General features: G+C 41.6%; 2 protein-coding genes across 2 annotated transcripts; both read left to right on the top strand.

Moving 5' to 3' along the window:
* The first annotated feature begins 3976 nt into the window (after positions 1–3976).
* Positions 3977–5939, top strand: id3 (inhibitor of DNA binding 3). Its single transcript, XM_079219586.1, has 3 exons — positions 3977–4358; positions 4722–4793; positions 5197–5939. The coding sequence occupies exons 1-2, from the start codon at positions 4059–4061 to the stop codon at positions 4773–4775; spliced, it is 354 nt and encodes a 117-aa protein (XP_079075712.1). The 5' UTR covers positions 3977–4058; the 3' UTR covers positions 4776–4793; positions 5197–5939.
* A 5150-nt stretch (positions 5940–11089) lies between these two features.
* e2f2 (E2F transcription factor 2) lies at positions 11090–20857 on the top strand (the record flags this gene model as incomplete). Its single annotated transcript, XM_079228028.1, has 7 exons — positions 11090–11365; positions 16809–16908; positions 18410–18629; positions 19089–19279; positions 19404–19513; positions 19619–19817; positions 20589–20857. 7 exons carry the CDS (start codon positions 11090–11092, stop codon positions 20855–20857), a joined length of 1365 nt encoding a protein of 454 aa, XP_079084154.1.
* Positions 20858–25526: the final 4669 nt, after the last annotated feature.

Raw genomic sequence — 25526 nt, 5'->3', positions numbered from 1 at the left:
ACAGATTGTTATGCAGACTTTCTGGCAAAAACATGTTGTCCCGAAGCCAAGTCAAGATGACCTTGTTGACATCATGACATCAGCAGGGTTATTCCTTCAGACGTGACAGAGGGCCTTATGCAAATGTTATTACCGGCTTTGTAGTCCTCCTTGTGACTAGTGACCCTTAGGTGTCAAAAGTGACCACATGTTTAGGGATTTTGCTACAGCTGCAAAGAAAAATAACACGTGTTTTTTAAATGTTTTTAAATATTATGTTTAGATTTTGTCCAGACCAGATTTGATCTGTTAGATCCCCAAAGGGTTCAAATGGGTTGTAATGCAATTAATCACACCTGTTTTTAGATCTGGCTGAACCAAGATACCTTCTATTTTAGTGTTAACCAAACAGCCACAGTGGCATAGACATAAAGAGCTCAATTATGTTGGATAGAGTTTGCAGTGCTTGGACAGCCACAATGGGCACATATTGTTCTGAGTGAATAAATCCATGAATGAAGTACGTGGGTGAGTTTCTTTCATAATACATTGGGTGTCCTCTCATCTAAAAACTAAGCAATATCATTATGCAAAAACTTGAACAAGAGACTCAAAGATAAATACCAAGTACCAGTACAAATCAACAATGTGCATTAAATGTCATGTCGCCGCCTGGGTCACTAGGACACAAGTTCTGGATCTGTAGGCTGTTCAAAGCCGATGGAGAGGACTGTAGCGTCTTTGATGAAGGACAGAGTGAAAACAGGGAGCAGAGGAGGAGGAGGAGGAATCCTGCACGACACACATCAAGGATACAAAGAATTAAGTTTCAGTGTGTTTCTTGCCACTTAATTATCCCCGCCAAGATGGGCCTGCACTTGTGGATGAAAAAGATACCCTTCTGTATACAACACTGCCTCTCCACATGGCAGTATGGTGGTTTCCTCCCTCCTTCTGTCTCATCTCACAAGATGACCCTCATTACTCTACACTCTGTTCTGTTGTTACCAAGTAGAAAGAGGCACTTTGTTTATGTTGAAAGAAGGTACTTTGAGGTAAAGATGAGTGAAAGGGTGAGATCTAGATCATGTGGAAACACATTCAGTCATAGAGGTGAAACAGATGTTTTGGCCTAGAATTATGTGATAGTATTTATTTTTACATTTGTACCTTAGTTTTTTGCCTGTCAATAAAATATAACGGATGGAAAATGTTTTGAGAGAGAGAAGTAGAGAAGAGGAGACAGAAGGGCGCTGCTAATTATGCATGGCGATTGTTGATGGCTTGATTGTCTGCGTCCAGCTGCACGGAGGAGCAGGGAGAGGGAGAGGGAGGGCGGGGAGAGAGGCAGACTTACTGACGCCAGGCTCGGAATTCTCCCATCCATTGAAAGAGAGACCCGATTGTGTCCGGGGCCTTTCCGACAAGCACCTGATCCTTGCCCAGACACACTACTGCATGTGTGTGTGAGAGAGACACACAGAGAGAGATAGAGAGAGAGAGAGAGAGAGAGAGAGAGAGAGAGAGAGAGAGACTGTGTGTGTGTGTGTGTGTGTGTGTGTTACACACAGATTTTACGCACTGAAAACTCTGGAATCTGCAGACAAGCGCTGTCATGGGAGGAAAATACTCTGTTGGCATTTTTGATATCCTAGAAATAGCTCCTCTAGTTCCTAGAAATAAATCCGGAATCAGGGGCAGCGCTTTCTTTGGATCATCAGAATCAACAACTCCACATGGAGGTCTTTAATCCCCGAACTGATGTGCCATTCAGCTCAGTTTGCTAAATCAGCAAATACGAACAATTATTTTCCCACCAGACCTGGGAAATTTAGTGCAATATTTGACTTCCCCTTGACATATTACAAAAAGATATTTAAGGTCAAAGTCTTGTTTGGATACTCTGCACCGCTCACACAATATATCTTTAGAATAGCACTGGGCCGAAGTCCTGTCTCACGGTTCAATATTGTGCTTTGCTCTAAAGTGAGTGACTCGTCATACAGGGTCAACGGTTGTAGGGGATAATGGTGGAGGGATGGAGGGAGGGAGGTGGGTGATTGCCAGGAGGAAGACAGTGACTTCAACATCTGTTAAACCTCTGCATAATGGGGAGGATATCTCCAGCCGTGCCCATTTGCGTACAAATGTGCCTAAAATGAAGATAAGAACGCATAATGTAATTGATCATCTTCTTAAAATAGTGTGTTATATTGAATCCACTCTTTTTGTTGCATGTGAGGTTACATAATATCAAATTTGACATAATTATAATAGCCTACCATTTAACCTTAAATTGATAGTTGCTCAGTTCAGAGTTGGTGAGCCGTTGACGGTGGTTGTAGAATGCCTGGTGAACACAGGCCAACAGCCTGGCACCCACGGACCGTTGAGCAACCACTTTATCTAACTACTGTACATGTAGGCAAATGACTTCACGGCATAAAGTTAGACATGGACTCGTCCTGTCTTTAATTATGATCTCATGTCGACTGCTTTCCTGTTACTTTTCATCACGAGATTCGTCTCCAGGCCATGTTGGCATATTCATCATTGCACAATTGTGTATTTTTAAAAAGTTTTCCTCAAACTTTCTCTGAGTACAACTGCAGATGGGAGGAGGGAAGCGTGGGGGAGTGGAGCTGTGTCCGTGAGTGACAGACTCGGTCATCCAATTGGATCTCTGAGCGCCTGTGCTGCTCTCGCCTCTGGTGCTGGACGGGGGAGGGCGGGCCGTCTGCCAAAGAGGGGAGTGCGCTTTGGGGTGAATGGATGACGTCGGGAGGCTGGCGCCAGCATGTCTGGGACTGGCGCGTTAGATCAACACAGCTGGGCCGGGATAGGACACACAGCTGGCTCAGGCCTGCATTCCTCTACAAAACAGGATTGTGAGAAAAGGGGAAAATAAGACCCAAATAGGAGCAGAACGGGACGTGCTTTGATGTAAACTAAAGCGGAGCAACATTTTTAGTTGTTAAAATATAATTTTCATAAAGCTGTTTCCTCTCAAAAGAAGGTTTGACTTTAGCAGTATAAGTGACTGCACGGATTAAGCGCACCTTAATATTCTCCACGGGTTGAATTATTGTTGATCAGACAGACATTGGCGCTGTTAGAAGACTATAAACTATCAGCACATAAATAAGCAGTCGATAAATCCACATCCAATGACCGATCATCAGAATAACTTTTTCTTAGCAATTTACTAATGTAGAAAATAACCGAGCTTTCCACTGACCTTTTACCTATATTATATAAATATCTTATTTTCAACATTTTGATTTTTGGATGCACATAGTGAGTCCTAAAACGAGCACATGCATTGATTACATACCTATTGTACAATAGGCTATCATAATATCTGTCTATAAAGTTTTGAAGAAGTTTGATTAAGTGTTTCCAGAGTCTTGACACAGTCAGACATGCTGCCAAACTCCATGAAGGATTTACAGCAAACAATAAAAGTAAGTCATGCATGAGTATCTAACTTGGAATATGATGACAAGTATCTTTATTTGAGAAGACTTGTATTTGTCTAGAATTATAGCTGGTAATAAAAGTAAAAGTGAGATAGAAACTGCGTTAAAATCTAGAATTAAAACATCAATATTTCATTGCAATTGCTCCTATAGTTCAATAAGCTTGTTGTAAACTATATGCAGTCCTCTTTTCACTCGAGATTCTTCAAAACTTGCAATGTGCCCCACTTTGAGAACTCTTTTCTGTCTATTTCAAACAAATAGCAGCACCTGGAAGAGGCGACTAATTGATTGACAATCCCCTTCAGGCATCCCAGCCCTGATTTCCTCATTCTTTCCAACCCGTCCACAAGGTGATATCGACCAATGGAAATCGGCTTGCTCTTTTCAGGGGCCAATCAGAGCCCGGTGCGAGAAAGGGGCCGTCAGCAGGGCGCACAGCGTATAAAGACCTACTCGTACACGTCGCTGTCAGAGCACTGTAGCCTTTCAGGACAGCGATAAAAGAAGACCTCAAGAGGAGGAAACCCTAAAAAAAAAAAAAACTCTCACTCGATCATTAAGCCGAGTCTTGTTGTTGTTATTGTTTCCGTTTTCGCCATGAAAGCCATCAGTCCCGTCCGCTCGGTGAGGAGCTGCTACAAGGCCGTGTGCTGCATTTCGGAGCAGAGTCTCGCCATCAGCCGGAATAAACACTCGTGTCTGGAGGAGCCGGTGGGCGCCCTGTGCGACATGAACGACTGCTACTCCAAGCTGAAGGAGCTGGTGCCGAGCATCCCGCAGAACAAGTCGGTCAGCCAGGTGGAGATCCTGCAACACGTTATCGACTACATCTTCGACCTGCAGATCGCGCTGGAGGCGGAGGACACGGCCACGCCGGAGATGGTTTTGTCAATAAAGGTGAGGGGAGATGCGGGCTGCAGCGTGGACCGACGCTTGTCCTTCAACATCACCAGACACTGGCATTCACTAACAGCACGTCTTGTGTAGCACCCCGCACTATACAGACATCTGCTTTGCCTTTTTAATGTAACTCGATCTGGATTTTGTAAAGTGTATTCCACTTGCAACACAACGTGCATCCCCGCTTGCATGCATTACGTTGAGGTTGTTTTTTAGACTACCCCGCTGTAGTAGGAGATGCTGATCTCTGATATGTGATGTTGTGGCAGAGATGTTACACCCCAGCACATACAGTTATTGTTTATATGCAATAAGATTATTGCCAGCGTCTAACACTGCTTCTTTTTGCTCTCCATTCAGACTGCGGATCTCGCTCGCAATTTCTCCAAAGAAGAAGGGCGGTTGTGCCATTAAGGATGAAGGCAGATCACGGTATGTATTTATTATTTGATAATGAATCTCAAGGTCTTTCCTATAAATGGCTATAATCACACGATGCATGTGTTTAGACACGGCGTATCTTCGGATCACTCGCTTAGAATTCCAAGTGTGTTGTTTTTAACTTGCAAAATGAAATGACTTAAAAATAAAACTTTTAATAGCAGCGAGAATAGTGTCTGCTTTGTGGCAACGAAGGTCTCCTTGCCCTCCACATTAACTGCGGTCGCCAATTAGACAGGCCAGTGAATGTGTAGCGGATTCATTGCTATCTGCCTGGGGTTAATGAAAGTTCCATGCTAGGCGCCAGTCTGTCTGCTCCCCTCTGCAGGGAGGGAGGGAGGAAGGGTGAGAGGGAGAGATCTGACTTCACTTTTCTTCCTTTCTCTCCATGCAGGTGCAGGGAAACACATGTCTCCACTTCACTCCGGGCAAGAGGACAAGAGGGGCAGAAAGGGTGGGATAGGTATTTGCGGAAGAAGGAGGAGGGTTTAAAGAAGAAAAGACAGAAAAAAGTGGACTGTTTCCTCGATGAGTGGGGATCAACAGTGGTGCACGAGCAAGAAAACCAAGACTCTTTTTTTTTTTTTTTTTTTTTTTTTTTTTTGGCCCCTGGACAGACTAATCAACACACCAAAGCAGAAGCCAGGATTGGAAATTGAAAGCAACTGGCTTTGTACACCCTCCTCCAAAAACCTGGGATCCCCTATAGGTAGACGTAGAAACATTGGTACATTGTTGTTTTTATTTTCCTTTTTTGTGTTGCATTCCAAACCTACTTTATGTGGGTCCAACTCTACAACCAACCAGAATCCTCTACACCAAGTCTCACATAATTCTCCCTGTATAATTTCCCCCATCTAATCTGATTTCTAATGATCTGGAGACTGTTGCAACGTTTTATGAATGTGTACATATCTGCTGTGGGTAAGGTGTGAGTCAATTTGGATGTTGGTATTTTTTCTGAATGAGAGTTTGGGTTTTCTTAGGTATAATCAGAACTCTATACTAGAGTTAATTGTAAATGTTTGTAGGGATTGTGTTATTTCTACAGACAATGTGCTGTGAGTTTCATAAACTCTTAATTATAAAGTTTGCTTTGTATGTAAGTTCTTATGTAATGAAATAAAAAAGATATGAAACAAATTGGCCTTTGTGGTATACATTTATGAAATAACGAAAGTGTGTGAAAACTAGACGTGTTATTCAGAAAATGAAGGTGATGCTGACGAGACCTTTTGTCTTTGGATGACAATGAAATGCTGACAAAACAGGAAACATTCAGAAGAATCTTGAGGTGGAGTGGTTGGAAATCAAATGAAGGGAGTTTCCTTTAAGTGCATTTCATTTTCCAAAGAATGAGTTCCAACCAGTTTACAGCAGTTGAACTTTCTTCATGGTGTAAGAAGAGAGGCTGTTACATGATCAGAAACCGATCATTCGATCATTCATAAATCTTGAAAGCATTGAACATGCATGACACCAGATCAACATGTGCATGCAAGTGTTGCCTTGACCTTGGAAGCTGAAGCACATCACCTGTAAAGGAGCATGTATTCAACTCTTTCAATATGAATACTTTTGCAATACCTTTTCATATGCCAATGAAGTGACAACTTCACTTTTGTTATAAATATCAATTAGGCTGACAGAAAGATTACAACTATCTAAATTCATGGTACTTGGCTGGTCTCAAAAGCTGATCAAACTACTCCACCTTGTGGAGTCATCTGGAATTTCAGGCATTAAATGTTGTCACATATTTCAAGTGCCTCATCTGGACCATTAGCAACAAGAAATAATCTTGCAAGCAACAAAACAATCAGACTCCACAATATCTTGAAGAGTTGCATAAATCGAATAGTTCTAACCTCTATACTGTGAATAACAAGGTTGCACCGCCATCTAGTGGTACAAATGTGTTATTGGCTCGACATTTTCCAGCTTGTGGAGTACTTAGTACATATTATGGAGACTTTTAGGAAATTAACAAGGCAATTTGCAATTTTGTTTTAATCCATTCATTTATTTATTGTGAAGAATGTTAAGGAAGTGATACACTTGTTGGTCATTTATATCTATGCGACTTTACTTACAACTGTTCTATATATGCTATTACAACCTTTAACATATGTATAATACTGTACATACTGTCACCTATAGTGTGCTTGTATTTATGCTCCTACACTATTTATATTTATGCACATCTATTTTGGCTACTTGTTGCATACAGTGGAGCATATTAATTTCACAATGCTCAAACTGTATATATATGTAGTTATGTAGTTGTTGCGTAAACAGTAGTTGATGTTTAAGGGAATTTCTCAGCCCTGACTGGCAATTGTCCTTAAAAATCATAGTATCCATGTGCTAAAATCCAGCAGGAGTGTAACATTTTGGGATTTCTCAACTTCGAAAAAGCAGAAAACCCAAATAGTGGATTAAAGTGCGTTTATGTGCTTGAATGCCAGCAGCAAGCATAAGCATGCCAGCTAACTAGCATACTACCTGCAGTGGAAGACAAGGGCCATGTCAGTAGCCAATAGATCATTTTGTTTGGGTCACTGGTTACGTATCTAGTAGTTTTCAACCAAGTCACAAAGTTTTGGCTTTATTTTTAAAAACATAAAAAGATAGACTTAATTAAGTTGCAATTGTTATGACTATTGACACAAATTGAGAATGTATAAAGTATTGTTCAACTTTAATCTTGAAATAGTGAATTATAATATCAACTTCATCTCTAAATGTTATGACCTATTCCAGTCACATTATGACAGTTCTTTCTCCTCAACTGAGCAACCGGTATCGATATCGGTTTTGAAAGAAAGAAAAAAAACTTAAACACCGTTAAACCACAATGCTAGACAATGTGGATCATGTAAAAGTATATATGTATCTTAGTTATTGGTTTATTTTTGTAGATGCTATTTTTTTTTTAGTAAACTGGAGCTTTCAAATTTGCATTTTTCAAAATAAATAAACGTGCTCTTTTGGAAAAAAAAAACAACAACTAGCAGGTCCTTGAATTAGTGCAAACTCCCCCACACTGAGTTCACTTGAATTCTCCACTTGTTGTACATACCCCCATCGGTTGTACCAACCAGCTTTGAACTCATAAGAAACCATTTAGTTTAGTTTAGTTTGTTTTATGCTTTGCTCTTTTGTATTCTTTATTACACATGCACTGCATGAACATGGTTTTATTTCTGCACACATTGCAATATCTGTTGAACATGCATGGTGAGTGCTTGGGTAAGTCGGGCAGATGTGTCATGCTAAGAGGAGAGAGTGCTGGGCGCTGGCAGCTGCTAGAGGGGAGCGCTATACGGCCTGCTGTCCTTTAGGGGGAGCAACATTGTCACAACTGTCTTGTCTTATGGCCTTTCAAATATTTAAAAAAGCCATTAGACAAGACAATCCCCTTACTGTTTATTATTATGTATTATTTATATTACCAAATTACCAATACAGTATAAGCATTACTCTGCACTTCACTACTTTTTGCATTTCTTGTTTGATTCTAAACTACATTTTACATTTCTACTACAATGACTCCAAAGTTGAATCTAATCTAATTGTGTGTGTGTGTTCGATCAGGTGTTGTACTCATTTGCATTATGCTGTAAGGCCTTAACGTTATCCGTACCTCAAAGTATGCAAAGCAGGGGATCCAATATAACATGAACTCCGTGAAAAAAAATGGCACAGAGTAGAATCAACACCTAACTGATCTACATAACTTTTACAAAGGAAGTATTATGTGAGACTGCATTACGCACTTTTTCATGATATTTTATCTGCTTCAGATACATTTTGTTAGAATATATGGATGAATTGACCTTTTGTTTATAGAGAACCAGCAAAAAAGATGAACCAGAAACAACACTCAGGGAGTTCAGTACTGAAGACCAGATCCCAGTTCACACCAGAAGATGGGGCTGTTAGAATAGAAAGCAACAGCGGGTCATCCTGACATCACAGGGATTTCAGCGCTTTGAACACAAGATAAGCTTGTTGCTTTGGATCTCAAAATGAATTTCTGAGGTCATGGGTGGCTTTGACATAGAAATGCAACCCTTTGACCTTGAAACAAACCCAGATTGGTTCAATACAAGGGAGAGATTACTGAGCATGAAGTGAAAAAACAAAGCAACTCCGGCCTAATTGCAATCCATATAACTCATCAGTCACTTGAACTACATACAACCAACTCTGTGCAGCGGGGTCATGTTTTAGCATCAGACAAAAGCCCATCATTGTTGTTTTCTATGTTGATATGATAGCACTTTGTCTGGCCCCAGTGAGCGCTGGTGTGGGGTTTTAACACCATACTTACAATGACTTTAAACACACACGACACGTTAACTAAACATTGAACTTGATGGAGTTTAAGAAAACAGGATTCCATGACAAGTACTATTAGAAATAAGATTGATACCATGGCTAGTGTAGTTGCATGTGAAAGAGGAAGGAACAGAGGGTGGAGGTGATTTAAATTGCACCATGTGGATGTGCAATTACAATTCTGTCAGTATTTTCCGGTCTCTAGCATCTGTTTAATGTTGCAATATTCACAGCAAATGTATCACCCACAAGACAATTAAGAATTATCTTATCTAATCCAGTTTAATAAGTAATCAACTGTGTCAGCTTGTTTCCTTCACCCAGGTTTCGTTATATATATATAATATTAATTCATAAGTAATTTGGTGCTATATTGACAGAAGAAAGCATAACTAACTTAACTTGCTTTCAGAACATTATTTTATTTGAATGATTTGAAATGATGATGAAATATAGTTCAAAACGAGGCATGACAATAGGACTTGCTTTGGATGGTAGTCTGCTTTGCCTTGGCCAATGGGGGTCAACTCATATGGCTTGGGTCTATAGCTGTGGGTGGGGGAGGGGTTGTTTTCTTTCAATATCTCCTCTGAGCCAATAAGCAAGAGTGGTACCGAATGAATCCAATTATTATCTACAAACCATCCCCAGCAACACCTTGCACCAGGCCCCATACTTTCATCAAGTGGATAAATAGGTTTACATGTGCAATGGAAGGGCTCCTTTCTTATTATAGAAATGGCCCATGCAAATAATGTTCATACATAATAACATATCATTTAGCATCCAACATTTCCCTTTAATTTCAATTGGAGTGTCTCCGAAGTTAGATTAAATTCCCCAATATTTGAAATATATATGCACTGTATCTGATTGTGACACTTCTTCAGAGAGGCTAGACCTCGAACATATTTTGTATGTATATCAAGTTACATTTTCAAATATCACAGTGACATTTTAAAATAATAATTTTAAATCTTTTGTACATAATACTCCTGTAATTTCTAATATTATAATTGAATTGAAGCTTAATATGATGCAAGATATGAGTATAGTATGGGTAAATGTGTATCATGGCCTGTGATAACTGTAACAACAAAGTAACAACCCTCTTCTTACATATCATACTGTCTTATCACATAGACTGGACTCACTCAATTCAAAAATAATACGTGGTCATTGTCTCCAACTCCAGACTGGAAGATAAAAGAACATTTGTCTCGATATTACGCTACTGTCCCTTTAAGAAGACCAGCCCCATACCGCGAACAACTGTTTTATGCAAATTTGACAAGCCGAACGTGCCTTGAGCCAATCAGAGGCGAGTTCTAACCGCGGGAGATCTGAATTTCGCGGGACGAAGTTTGGCGCTAAAAAAGCAGTTCTTCCTCTGCTCTTGTCCTGTTGTATGGAGAGCGGAACTGCGAGGCGGACGGACAAGAGTCACACACCGGGTCGCATTCTGCATCAGAGGGAGTCACTATAATTTGTGTATCTCACGGAGGAACCTGCTCTCAAAGAGACGTGGAAGCCTACTGGTACTGGACTTTAAAATACTGTATTTAAAATATATTATTTGTTTAAGCGGCAGTTGTTGTAACCTGTAGGGCAAGCTTCCCCTGCACTTTGTTACGGGACAAAGGATAACAACACCGACTCGTCTGCTGTAATTTACTGAGGACTATTATTAGGAAATACAGCTGAATTGACTGTTCTACCCATGCATTTTGCATTTAATAGATGGATTTTATCTGTATGAGTTGCTCCTGACTTTTTTCTTTCTTTACGTGAGTTATAACATTCGCAGGGTAGAGACATTTTCATACAAAGCATACATACAGCAGCAGCAACTTGCTGCAACGGGGAACGACTAAGCGGAGCATTGATCGGTGTGCTTAGCGACCAGCTTGACCAATCCGGTTCAATTTAGTTTACTCGGGAAAATGATGCGGGTGCCGAAAGGCGTCTCTCCGGCATCGGGTCGGCCAGCCGCGGGGCTGTCATGCCCTCAGCAGAAGATCAAGCTTTTGTCCACCGGAGGAGTGAAGACCGAGTTCTTCAGCACCGGGCTGTCCAGCCCGCCGATGAGCACGGTACCGGCCGGATATTTCACCCAGATCTGCAACACCGCCGCGGCCGAACAAAGAGCCAACAGCCTGTATTCAACCCCCCACGGACCAGAGGCTAAACCCATCAGATCATCCTCCGGGAGACTGCCGGTACATAATCTAACACACACTACAAAACAAGCCTGCATCACAAATGCACACTTTATTATAACAAACTAAATACAAAGTGTGTCCAGTGTGAGTGAGTTGTGTGTGTGTGTGTGTGTGTGTGTGTGTGTGTGTGTGTGTGTGTGGGTGGACTAATTATGGATTCCCATTGGTATGCATGTATGTGTAGCAGCGTTTGGGGCACGTTCAAATATGTTTTGACGTGATAAGCCACAGAGGAGCCACTGTGACTGCTGCTGGACGTGCATGAATGGTGAGAGTCCCTTTTGCCTGCCATGTTAAGTGTGACATCTTTTCCCACAGGCCAGCTGGAGCTAGACGCCACCAGAGGCTGTGTGTTTGATGGTTTTGGTGAGGGGGGTATCGTTGATATTGTTAGGGGCCCCTTGCTTATGAAAAGAAAGGATGAGTGGCCTCCACAGTGGGAGATAGCGAGGGCAGCTTTTACACTATCAATGGCGTGCTGGTGGCAGACATTAATGTAAACACAGCATTTTACTCTTCTATTCACCATTGTGAACTTAACATCAGCTCTACTTTGACGAGACGTGTTCCCAAGTCATGAGTAACACATTTGGGCAGACTTTTTTGTGATTACACCCATGTGACAGCTGCTCCGACTGCACCTGTCATTAAGGCAATGCAGGAGCCGTGCAACCTGTTCACATCACTGTAGGAAGACTGTGGAGGTCAGAGGTCATGACCGCACAACTGGTGGGTTTTCCTGCTTGTGTGTGTCTGCTCAGGAGAAAAGAGCTGTTAGATACACTAACCATCATTCTGGACTGCGTGTTTTCTTCGTGTAAAAATTGAGCGGTGTATCTGTCACGTCTATATTCCTTAATGGGTTCATTGAAAAGCTTTATGACCAGAGAGGATTGGATCACACTCAGCAACGTGTTAGTGCTTCACAGCTGCTGGTGCTTGTTATAGTTGGTCTCCTGTCTCTCTCTCAAGCCAGCCAGCCGGCTGTCTTTTAGAGTTAGTGAATTGTGGGAAGGCTAAAGGGGTTAAGGGTTAGGTTGTGTGCAGGCCAGGGTCTTCAAATCTCATGTTAACCCTTTGCCCTTGAAGCCTGTATTTACTAATAGGCCCTTCAAGAGGATTAGGTGGACATAAGTAAAGTGAGAAATAGGCTACCACCTGGCTTATCATATGCAACGATGAACTCAATTACGTCCAAGTCTGTATTCTTGGGGGATTTGTACATGTCACATGTTAGAAGTCTCCATTTTGTTTGCTGACTTGGAAATGTGTTTTTCCTCATTTAATACAGCATTAAGACCCCCTCATGTGACAGATAGTTTGCCTCTAACTTGCCTACGCTGCTATAGAGTGTGTTTGATGTGGGTTTATTACACATGTGATGCAAGGCCATTATCAGAAGATGGTGACGTGCAGCTGATGGAGAGCCAGTGTTTTCTCACTGATAATGGGTGTTGTCCATTATTTCACTCTGCTGCAAGTACAGTACACATACATGCGTTTTAATTTGCTGTGAAGGCATTCTTTTGTGATCTTAGTTATTACAGATTACCACAATTCACTCCAGCTAAGGTGGAAAAGAGTGATGCACTTTTGAGACTGCAGAGCAGGTTTCAAGAGATAATTATGAAACTTCCTCTGTGCATTCCATTATATTAGATAAACCTTCAGTTCTAGGGGAAAAGCGCCATAAAGTCTGAAGAACAAATGATGCTGTGAGTAGGTGATGGCCTTGGATCTTGTTATAATAATAATAATAATAATAATAATAAACACAACTAAAGTAATTCCATTTGGTTCCCTTTTCTAAAGGAAGGATATTAAAGTTGTTTTGTTCCTTCTACCCTGCCTCACAACATTTAAGGTTTCCAAGTTGAGGTGAGATTATGTTTTCAGCTACAGAGCATCACTGCAGCACCTGGCAAGGACTACAAATAAGTGATCTGGTTTCATATAACCTGTTCACAAATGTGTTATTATAATTAGTCATTTTACATTAGCAGCATATGACACAAAAACAAAACAAAAAAAACTATTTCAGTTCATCACTGAACTTGAAGATCGTAGTAACTATAGAGTGTCCTCTTTGTGTGCTTGCTGACACAGCAGCTTTATTTCATGTTCAGTCTCATGTTTATAGGAAGTGTTGCTTCTTCGTGCTCACTTCCTTCAGCTTAAACAGCACTGCAGTAACAACTGTCTGTTCAGCTTGGCTCAGCATGAGAACCTAGCAAAAATAAATATATGCCACAGTCATGCTGAATAATCCCACACTTGAAAGCTTTCTCGTGGGGTGTATGCTGTTGAAAACCCTGAGAAAAGGTTCATGTTTGACTGCATGAAGTTAACTTTAGCTGAACCTTTCTTATTGATTATGCTGACTGTAGTAAAAGGCATTGAATCAGTGATTGTCCTGGGACTTTTAACCAGGGTGTGTAGACTATTGATAATGTCGTGTCACGCTTGTTTCCTTTCGGATTGAAGGTGATGTAAATGTGTTACAGGATCCAGGCCTCCCACCAAAGTCCACGGAAGCCCTTTCTGCCTATGACAGCTGCTTTCTATCAAATCTCGTCGTCAAGAGCAAACAGATATGAGCAAACAGATATTCCTCTATTTGCATTTGTCTGTTTCAGATGCAAAAAGCCACATTGACCACAACCAAATGGCAACAAGATGTATCAGCATAATGTCCACCAGAAACAATGTCCCACTTATTCCCTGCTTATGTCATGTGGCGTTCCCAGATTTGCACGGAATGTGCGCAATCTGCCATCAGCATTGATATCAGGTCTATGAATTACTCTTTCTGTCACTTTGTGGGAAAACAAATGTCCTTCATATAACTTCCAGTGTCGTCTTAAATCACCAGAGATTCTTCTTGGAGCCCCTCCGATGAGCCCCCATTCAGACTGTTGACACTCGGGTGTGACATTGGCCATATAGCCAACTATATGCACTCTCCCAAAATCCCTCTCTGCTTCTCTATTCCTAGTAGCCTGCTTCCCCCCCCCCCCCTCACTCTCTTCACCACCAACTCAAATGGGCAGATCCACCCTTCTCTTTGACCTCTTGAGAGCCACGTTGACAATCAGCAATATAGGCATGTTTTTTCTTTTGACTCTCCTAGGGTGTGGTAGTGAGGGGTTTGTGTACAGAGGAGTAGATATTAGCAGGCGTACTGTAACTTGCCCTTGGCTTGGATGGAATTTGAGTCCCATGCAGCCCGACAGACCAGGTCTGTTGGTTTGAAGAGAGGCCCAACTGCAGAAGTCCTTCACGTGACAGCAATTTGTGTATGAAACGCCCCTCTGGAGATTTCACCACAGCAGCGACAGGAATCAGCCAAAGAATGTAGAGCGAGCAAGAAGCCACGTACGGTGGTGCATTGGGTGTAACTGGGCAGGCAAGTCTTGGAGATAAAGAGCTAAAAGGAGTGTATTTGGCACAGGCCTTTCCCATTTGCTCTCACAGCAATTGACCGAAAAACAGTGTCTTGCTGCACAATAACGACGACTGATTTTGAATTGAGTAACGCGCAAACTATAATAATTGCGATGCCCACAAGGCCCAGCTATAGTTTCTTGTGCGCTAGCCTGTAGATCCACAAACAGCTGTTCTTTCTACGACATGAAATGGTGTTTGCGTAATATGGATGACTCACCAGAGAAATCCCTCATGCGAAAAAGGGAGCAACCTGCCCTTACAGCTGCAGGGTGAAACCGTTGGTTCCCCTCTTACAACATGTAAATGTCACCATGCCTGTGGCTGCGACTCTCAAATTATAGACTTGCAGGCCTGACAAATGTAGACATAGTGCAGCTTTATCTGTACATTCAGGTCATGGAAGTTCACCTCATTCGAATGTCAAGACTGCTCCTTTTATCACATTACCTGGGACTGACAATCAAGTAAAACCAGACGGATCTTCTCTCTGTTTAACTACAGCTGACTGACTCCTCGTAGAGACTCCTCCCAGTATCTGATTTCTCTCTGTGACCCCTGCTGTTTGGCAGCGACACTCAGGACTCTGAGCCAACAAAAACACATATTTTAATCCCATAAACAAATACTAACAGTTGTAGTTTTATTCAGAGTAGCTGGTCACTGGCCTGACCTGTGTGTGTCTCTGTCCTACTGAAGCTAGTGTATGCTGTGAGGATTTAAAGCTGCCCCGCCAGCAGCACTTACACGTGCTGCGTGGCTCCAGATGTCACCAGTCAACAGGTGGAAGTGTCAGGGAGCACACTGGGACAATCGCACCCTTCATTATCCACACAGGCGCATCCACACATGGTTACGTCAATTCAGCATTTTTTTCCGTCTCAGCAAAAGCACTGCAGTGACAAAAAGGGGTTACTGTTGCCAAGTATTTGTGAGGAGTGTTGGAGGAAAGACGCGTTTGTGAGCCAATACAGAGCTAAAAGAATAAGAGAGGACACAATTATTGATGCCTGTGGTGAGGTCCGAACCAGATGCGGCCAATTACTCAGTTAGCAGTGTGTTTTGTGTGACGAATGAATGCCGATTGACTGTGAACTCACTCGTTCGCGGCGTTGGAATTAACAATTAACTGGCAGGAATTATGCGCGTTAGGTTTTTGCCACCTTGTGCAACTTGTCAGTTGGTCATTTCTCAATCCTGTGAGGGGTTCATGTGACTTTCGCTTTTGTTACAGTGGGCCTATGTAGGTCATTGAAAAAGTAGTGATCACAAGAAGATATTATATTGTGGTCCAAAGGTTGTGTGTGTGTGTGTGTGTGTGTGTGTGTGTGTGTGTGTGTGTGTGTGTGTGTGTGTGTGTGTGTGTGTGTGTGTGTGTGTGTGTGTGTGTGTGTGTGCGCACGCTTTAGGTTGAAGCTGCAAGTCTTAGTGTATGATGCATTGCGGTTATAGTCAAGTAATCATCTGTTTGAGTGGATAGCCTGTGCGCTAAGTTGTGGAGGAAACGTAGGGAGGTTTGAGAGGGGGAGGAGAGGTCCTTGAGTAATTCCAGGGATTTCATTTGATTTTGCAGGCAGTGGGTTGAGAGACGATCACCCCCTCACACACACATACGTATACAAGACCAGTCCCTCCTGAAGTGCTTGGGAAAGTGTGACGGGGTGCTTTGTTCCTGCACTTGAGGGCTGTTGGCACATTTACGACACTTTTCAACAACCCCCTATTTCTCACTTTTGCCAGCATTGATGTCATTGTTTCATGGATTGGCTGGACGTGCCTCACACACTTCAATCTCATGATTTAACTTGTCAAGTAGGATGAAAGTTTGTTTCCAGCAGACCATAATGTAGGGAAGTTTCAAATGGGGAATATATATTCACTCTATATATTCTTATAATGACAGAATGATTCGATCATAGTGAATGCTGCAACTATAACCACTCTTTGGTCTTATCTTTGTATTTTTACGAATGAACATGAACTCTTTCCTCTCCAGGCGAAGAGGAAGCTGGATCTGGAGGACCCTCTTTACCTGCCAGAGTTCCGCACACCAAAAGGCAAAGGCAGCATTGCAGCCAGGATACCAAGTCCAAGGAGTGAGTACACCAACGACAGATCAGAGGGTAGATGGATGTGACAGAGGTGGTGTGACGTAGTGGGTTTTGTGCGTAGAAACTTGAGCTGCACCAATGTGAGTCGTGGAGTCTGTGGTGACAACGTCTCTGTCGCGCTTCTATTCACATCCAATCAGAGTCAGAAGTGTTTATTGCCAGGTACGTTGAACATACCAGGAATTTGACTCAGTGAAAAGTGCATAGCAATAAACATAGACATAGAATAAAACAATAAAAATATAATAAAAAACATAAACATAGTGCAATAATAGATACATATGGGAAATAACAAACCGATAACAGTACTTTACAACAAGTATATATTTTAAAATCAAGTTTACATTACAAATAGGGAGAGGGCATTAAAAGGGAGGCACACTCGGGGAAAAACAAACCTGCAGAAAGTTGTAACAATAGAAGAATAGGGCTGGGCAATATAACAATATCAACTTGGGTATTGTAAAATGGCATAAGTGTTGTCTTTTGCTGGTTTGAAAGGCTGCATTACAGAAGAGTGATTAATTCAAGTGGCTAAATTTGTGATTTTCTGAATTTGCTCGACTATTCTAGCTGTTCTAATATTTGCTTTTACCCACTTAGTCATTATATCCACGATACTGATGATTATTTTGAAAAAAAATGGGTAAATGTTCAGTAAAAGCATCAGTGGTCAACCCTACAATATTGACGAAATATCGATATCAGGGTGTTCGGTCAAAAATGTTGTGATATTAGATTTTCTTCACATCGTCCAGCCTTATAGTAGAATGTGGTCAACAGTAGAGTCTAATTTAAATACAAAGCTATATAAAAGACTGCAAGTACAAAGAGGGAAGTCTAATTACAGTTCTTTAGAATAGTTATATGGGGCACATGGTCATAGAGCCTTAAAACGGACCCCCAACTCTTCAGACCAGTCCAGGAGAAAAGCAGTCAAAAAGTCAAATTATTAAACCAAAACAATAACATATTTAAATGTGTCTTGTTTGAGATGTATGTTTTGCACACAAATGGTCACTATGTGGAAGACAGGGCCAGATTAGAACGACACAGAGCATCAAATACCATGTGCAGTACTTTGAAAGACATGTGCTTCTGTGACGTGTCTGGTGGGAAAATCGTTTATAATCAATAAATAGCATCATAAACACAGAATGCTACATGAGTCACATTCACACAGGAATTAAGGTAAAGGACTCATTTGATAAAAAGTTTGCACCTTTTATTATGTTTATCTTCTTAGACCTTTTACATTTTTGGGAGGAGACCTAGCTGTAGGATTTAAAACATATTACATTCATCCACTACAACATTTTGTGTAAATATATCAATTGAAGTTCAATTGAAATATTCTTTGTTATGACTTACTTTTATGATTGCTTACTTTTTCTGTTAAATATCTATGTATCTTTGTCAATCATTGCTGCTTTTATTTCTTACCGTTCCCCTCCTCATGTGCCTTTGTCTGTATCTTTGCCCTCAGCTCCAAAGTCTCCAGGTGAGCGCACACGGTACGACACGTCCTTGGGCCTGCTGACCAAGAAGTTTGTGGGTCTGATCGCGGAGTCTCCTGACGGAGTTCTTGACCTGAACTGGGCCACTGAGGTCCTGGAGGTGCAGAAGAGGCGCATCTACGACATCACCAATGTCCTGGAAGGAGTCCAGCTCATCCGAAAGAAGTCCAAGAACAACATCCAGTGGCTGTAAGAACCAATGCAAAAGCAGACGAGTGATCGCAACATGATCGTTTCATCAACATGTGATGCTCGCTGGGAGATCCAGACTCCAAAACTATGGGCAGCCACAGTTCAGCCCTACAATCACATTCAGTTTATTTGCATCTGTCAAACAGCTCAGACAAAGCCACTCACTGTGAGTTGCATTATAAGCAGGTACTTCTTATGTTTAGTAGAGGTCAGAGTGAGGGGCCAGTAGAACAGATGCATCTATCATGTAATGCAAAACAACACAAAACCTTCATTAAACACAAAAATATACTCTGGCTGGTCGGGGACCTTGCAACATATCTAGACAACATTAAACAGCCTCCACTGAACCATGTATACTGCTATTGTCTGTTTTTGAGTTATGACAGCTACAGTTTCTCCTGCAATCAGATCCTCACATTGATTTATTTGTATATGTTCATGTGTTCCTTGTAGGGTTGGAGACGTATTTGAGGGTGGTGCAGGGGGAGGAGAGAAGGCTTGCTCCCTGAGGAGAGAACTTGGAGACCTGGAGAGAGTAGAAAGATCTCTGGATGACCTCATCCACTCCAGCACCGCACAGCTCAAACAACTCACCGAATATGAAGACAATAAGAGATATCCTTTACATCCAGTTGTGTTTGCTTGTTAGTTAGTTTGTGTGTGGAAGATAAACATAATTAATGGTTGTGTCTTCTGGGTCTGGTGACACATGCAAATAGCCTTTTAATTTCTGCAGCCGTTATCCCCCTTGACCACACACTACGTTAGGCTATGTGACATATCAGGACATTCGCTCCATCGGCACTCTCCGAGACCAGACGGTCATTGCCGTCAAGGCCCCCGCGGACACCAAACTGGAAGTGCCAGACACGGCTGGGGTGAGAACACAGATTTCAAAACCAACGGATTTAATTGTTCAAAACTCTCCAAAAGAGTTTTGTTCTATATATTTATATCATATTGTTCTATCTTTCTCCTTGCAGCAGGGATCATTACAGATCTATTTAAAAAGTAAGAATGGCCCCATTGAAGTCTACCTGTGTCCAGAGGAGGGTCTTGAAGATGCCAGCCCAGTTAAGAGCGATGTCACCCCTAAAAAAGAGTTCCCTCAACCCCTCGGCCCGCTAACTGCAGACACAATGGCGCCACCAAGCTACTGCGTCAAAGAGGAGCCTGCTGAATGTAAGCTGCGTTCAGACTTTACACTTTCACTGGGAGATAATTGGTTGATGGGTCCCTTTATTCCGAATGCACATAGGCGCCCTGATTGCAACTATGCACTGGTCATGGAGAGCTACTTTGCTTTTGGAAGCAGTCAGCTGTCTGTTTAAAGTAACAAAACTACACGGTAGCGTAACTCTTTCTTAAAGCTCAACAGTTAATCTAATGGTTACAACAAGATTATTAACACTAATGAATCTATGCAGTCAAGTCTATCGGGTCAAGTTTTGATAAGGATTTTTTACTGTCCATTCTGAGGCTGACAATTTTATTTTATTTTATTTTGGAACTTCCAGCAGTAAGCTAAGCTAATCACCCCCCGGCGTTAGCTTCATCCTTAATGTATGCATGAGAGATGTGTGAATGTTGTGATCTAACACGTGTATGAGGGTATTTCCCAAAACGTTCTCCATCAATGATGCACTTAAGTGCAGTTTGTAGCAGTAAATATTATATTGAAGAAGAAAACAATTTCAATAAAATGTAATTTAATGAGGAAATAATTAAAACGTGTACTGAGGAAAATGATAATAAATAGCTAAAATTACTAACGTACTAAAACGCTGAATAAAAATGTTTGAAATCACTAGGATAAAGTTGAAAAATATAACTTGCAGTAGGATAAGAAAGCAACTGAACTAAAATATGTTGATAATAACAACTTTTAAACATTCAAGAGACATGTAAGGCAAAAAAATATGATCTAATGCTTTGTCCTTTTCTTAATCACAGTCAACATATCTACGGCAGCTGCAGCCATCTCCTCCACTGCAGCCTCCACTCTGCTGGATGTCGAGGGTCTGCTGGGTTTGCCCCCCAGTTTGCTCCAGATCACAGAGGACCAGCTGCCTTGCACCTCTTTCGTCACAGACCCCAACACCCCCTTTGTCAGTTTCTCTCCACCTTTGGACCACGACGATTACCTCTGGAGCCTGGAGGATAGCGAGGGAGTGTCAGATTTCTTCGACACCTATGATCTTGGAGAACTGTTGAAGAGCTGAGGTGTAGATGAAGTGGGCAGGAGGACATTTGGGGAGATTAAGGGGGGAAATATTTAATTTAATGCCACCTTGAGGTAGGAAATTATACACTATAAAGCCATAACTCTTTGTTTTTACCATGCCTGTTTTAATGTTAATGATTCCAAAAGAGGAGTCCCCACCCCACCTTGTTTATTTTAACAAAGCAAAAATAATTTGTACATAACACTGATGGGACTGGGAGGTTGAGTGAGATTAACACAGGTGTGTGATCTCCAACCATGAAGAAATGCAGTTTAAAAAGCAAGCACTGTTTTGGATCATTCCCATTTTTCAGATTGCGCTACAAACACAAAACATGTAATAACGCTTACAAACACAGTAGTTATTGTGCATATCACATCCCCGGGCAACACAATCTGTTGCATTCGGTTCAATGTGACAACTCAGGAATTGTTTTCTTGTTTCTTTTCTTCTTTCCAAAGTCTAAATATGTTGTGCCACTCTTTGGCCCGTAGGGGGCAGCCTTGTATTATGTCAGCTTTAACTGCCGTGCAGCTTTACAGGATTCAATCACTGGAATTAGTGTAAGATAAAGCCATCAAGAACTAAACACAGAGTGTGTTTTTAAGAGTGTACACTGACCAAATTAAGCTGTGAATAACACTGGTCCTCGTAGATCCACAAGCATCTACAGCTTCGTACAGTATTGTGTAAAATCTGATTTTAAGCTCATGTTTTTGGCTCATGTTGCTTCTGTCTGATAAGGTTTGCTCTTTCCTGCTTTGAGCTTTTTCTCGGGCCTCGTGCATGTTTGGTGCTGCATTGTGTGCCAAAATGTGAAAGGCAGCTTCTGACACCAGAAAGTGGACCCAGATCCAGAATGAATTACTCCTAATAAGTACTTTGTTAACACAGTCTCTGACTGAGCAAGAGAGTCACTCTTGTTGGTTTGGCAGCTTTATTTTAAATCCAGGTGCTCCTCTGGATAAGAGTTTGCTGATTTTGATTTAAATTGTTTGATTCAGTGGTGTGAAACTACTATTGTATTTCTGAGGAAATAACCAAAATAAATTAAATGCATCTGTGTTGCAGATGTTGGGGTTAATTGATGTAATTAAGGTTTATTTAGAGTAGAGATTTGTTTTTACTCTTGTTCAGAAATAAATGAAGTCTGTTGATTTAGCAGCGACAGAAACCAGAAGGTATTTGTACATTTTACTGTTCAAATTTCAAGCCCATGAATGCTTTCCCACATGTGGTGGTGCAACCCTTTTAAATGTCAAAGACATGGAACCAAGGTCAGAGTAGCTGCAACTTGTATCTTTTTTTTTAAGCGTTCTAGAAATTTGGAAAATTTGAATTTCATATTGATGTATTTTGGCTTTCCCTCTACATTGCAGAGATAAGCTAACTGTCCTGTCCTAACAAAACTTGAAAATGTGTGTTTGTGTGTGTGTATTTGACAGCTTGGGAAATTGGTGTCATGGTGTGTTTGTGTGTGAGATTTTACAATGTAGATTAGAGGATGTGAATTCAGAATTTTAGTTTATTATTATTATTTTTTCAATGAGCATTATTTTTGTTGGTATTTGTACATAATTTGTTTTGTATTTATACCTATTTCCTCAGTCTTTTTTACAGAAGACTTAACTGTTCTTGTATGACATGCGGCACTTAATATTTTGTAATATTGTGTGGTCTGTTTAGGTCTGTTTGAAATTATTAAATAAATGCTGAAGCCATGGTTTACACTTGGAACTGTGCTCCATTTTTATTTCACTGGTCATGTCAGGAACCTTTTCTTCCTAGCAAACATTTTTTTCAAGTGCAGTTGAAATAAATAAGTCAACGCAGCATTCATCTTCATACATCATTGCTATCCATTAATATGACCTGACTTGCTGTAAAATTCACTATCATAAAGGGATTTTGTCTTCAAGATGCATAGTAAGAACCCAGAGGGTCAAATCAAAGCAAACCAGTGAGGATATGGACCTAATAAGAGGTGACATTACCAGAGGAGAGAGAATCCGTTGACATGAAGAGCAACAATAACGCCTTCTGAGCTATAAACCCATTCAGACAGGTGGACAAAAACTACCCATCATCTTTTGTTAGTTGGTTGCTTTGGAAACACGCTAACAAAAGAGGGCGGGCATCCAGGAGGTCAAAGTTCAGTGGGCCACTGGGTTAGTATGGATAGTGCCAATGCATTCTGGGGGTAAAGACATTTGCAAGGAAAGACATCACAAATTGTAAAGTCAAAGTAAATTTAAAGAAGAAATATAATCTATAGATTTAAAAGTTTTTAAAATCATCAAATAATATTAAGAGGATACAATCTTCGCTGGCTGCTCTTTGGTAAAGACTAAGCCCATATTAGCTTTACCAAATGCTCGAAAGAATTTTCTCAGTATGCTAGAATAGTTCATCCTTGAAATCCTTTTATATAGAACCCTAGGGTTTACGACCTACACGCGTACGATAGAACTACAGTGAAATATAGTGTATGACAACCGGAAACACAAGCTTCCAACACAGCTCAAGTGAGAAGCAAAACAAGCCTTTCTTTAACCCTCACAAAGAAAGTCTGTCTCCTCGTGCACCAGTTTTCTGAGAACTAGCTACTGAACCAACATCAGGTGTCTATTAGTGCTAAGGGTCTATTAACAGATGTTGCTCACAACAGCTCGTGCTTTAACAAGAGGTGATAAACTGAAATGTTCGACACCACGTCCACGTCCATTGCCTTTGACTGTGTGGTTTGCATGCAGACAACCGCTGCTTTGTCACATTGCACCTTGAAACCAATTGCTGTGACGACAATTTTCCCCAAAAACTGAAAACCTTCTTTGTGTGCTGGTAAGTGACAGCTCGTCAATGAGCAGAAACCACCTGAGGCCAAAACGCTGCCTGTCGTTGTTTAGAGCCACAGCTGCTGAAGGCACACATAATGGTCGTATTATTTTCATTAAGGGTGGGAGCAGTTTCATGACTATGGTTGGTGTGTTCAAGGCCACACGCAGGCTTATTCAGAGCTGCTGGAAGCCTGGAACTGACTCTGGTGCAACGTGTGGCTGATTGTGTTGACTCAAACTTTTTAAATCCTATTCTGATTAATTTCGGAGTTTATTAATGTAGTTATCCATTTAACAGATATCAATGGATATAAGTTACTGGTTTTCAATAGGTTGGAGTGATAGTCTAACAAAAAAGGAATTAGTCTTGAAGGAGACAGTGATGTTGTGTTTTTAACATTTAATATTGCATCCAGAGTTATGAATCACAAACAAGTTTGACTGCCTGTTACATGTCTGAAAATGTTTTTTTTCTGGCAATAACAACTGTGATGACATCATGACAGGCATGGTGGAGAAGGTGTCTGTCTGAGGGTGTGCTTGCTGCTCAGGTACAGGATGTTGCCAGTTGCCATGTCACTGAGGATGTGCTGAGACTGATAATGCTCAATCAATTGAGTCAAGGATGACTGTGTCACAGCTCTTTCTGCGGCAGAGACGTTCCACGCTAGTTCTTCATTGAAGCTGATTGTTAACAGAAGAGCCCTGCTCACGACAATTCATGTGCTTTCCAGCGGGGAACTGTTCAACAATGAATCAAACCTCGCTCTATCCAATCCTCCCATTTCTAGTCATCCGTGTCGGCCAGAAGAGGGGGTATTTTACGGTAAGCCTGGGCCTCCTGGCTTGACAGGGGTTGTAAATTGATAGCAGGACTAGTGGAGCTGAGTCAACAGTGGAGAGAGATATTTCGGGGGGGGGGGGGCAGGACCATAGGCTGCAACTCCACTGGGCTGCTGGGAAGCAGCAAGGAAATCCTGGCAGCTTTAATCTTTACTGGTAGATGCCGCTTCGACCTCTGTGCTGCAGCATGTGTGCGTCAGAGAAAGAGTGTACCTCACTTCCTCACAGCCAAAGTGAGAAATGGTGTGAAGGAAGAAAAGAAAGCACTGAAATTACCATGAGCAGTGGCAGGAGACAGTGTGATATGGGAAATGATGGCAATGAATAGATATGTGGTGTTAGGAAGGAAAAGGTGGAGACAAGGAGGGAAAGCCAGTCCAGTCAGTGTACTCAGACAATGAAGTTTCTATCTATCTCCTTTCCTCTTCCTCCCCGTGCTGTGCATCTCCCCCTCCCTCGCTCCCTCCCTCCACCTTCCAAAACAATTTTCTTCTCTCGGTTCCCGATTTTCTTCTCTTCCCCCCTCCCTGTCCTTGGCCCTTGTGTTCTTCTGATGTTAGAGCAGTGCCTGGGCAGACCGGTTTGCTCAGTTGTACAATGGGAACCAGGCTGGAAGGCTGGCGGACGCACAAAGGCTCTGCTTCTTTACAAGCGGCCGCAAAGGAACTGAAGGAGGGTATTGTTGGGACACAGCAAGCCTCTGCATTACATCAGCCCAGACATCCATGCTAATGAGCATGCACAAAAACACATGTTGGAAATGTATTACAATACACAACGATATGTACAACATGCAAAGTTCATCTGGAGCACTTTTCCCTCTTTCCCTCGCTGACGTTCTCTCACATACATGCATGCGTGCAACAGAAACAATGAGTGAATGAGGCCCTGGTGAACTGGGTCAGCAAACCTATTGATTTGGCTCTGCATTGTTTGGAGTTTGTCGCGTGCCCTCACTTCCTTACAAGAATGGACTTTTTTTCTTA

The sequence above is a fragment of the Taurulus bubalis genome (assembly GCF_910589615.1).
Source record: "Taurulus bubalis genome assembly, chromosome: 1".
NCBI lineage: Eukaryota > Metazoa > Chordata > Actinopteri > Perciformes > Cottidae > Taurulus > Taurulus bubalis.
This window is presented reverse-complemented; position numbering and strand designations above follow the sequence as displayed.

Bases quoted from the DNA above. Each gene is read 5' to 3' on its own strand.
- id3 (XM_079219586.1), top strand. From the start codon at position 4,059: ATGAAAGCCATCAGTCCCGTCCGCTCGGTGAGGAGCTGCTACAAGGCC. The intron at 4,359-4,721 runs GTGAGGGGAGAT...CTCTCCATTCAG, and splicing joins AGATGGTTTTGTCAATAAAG to ACTGCGGATCTCGCTCGCAA.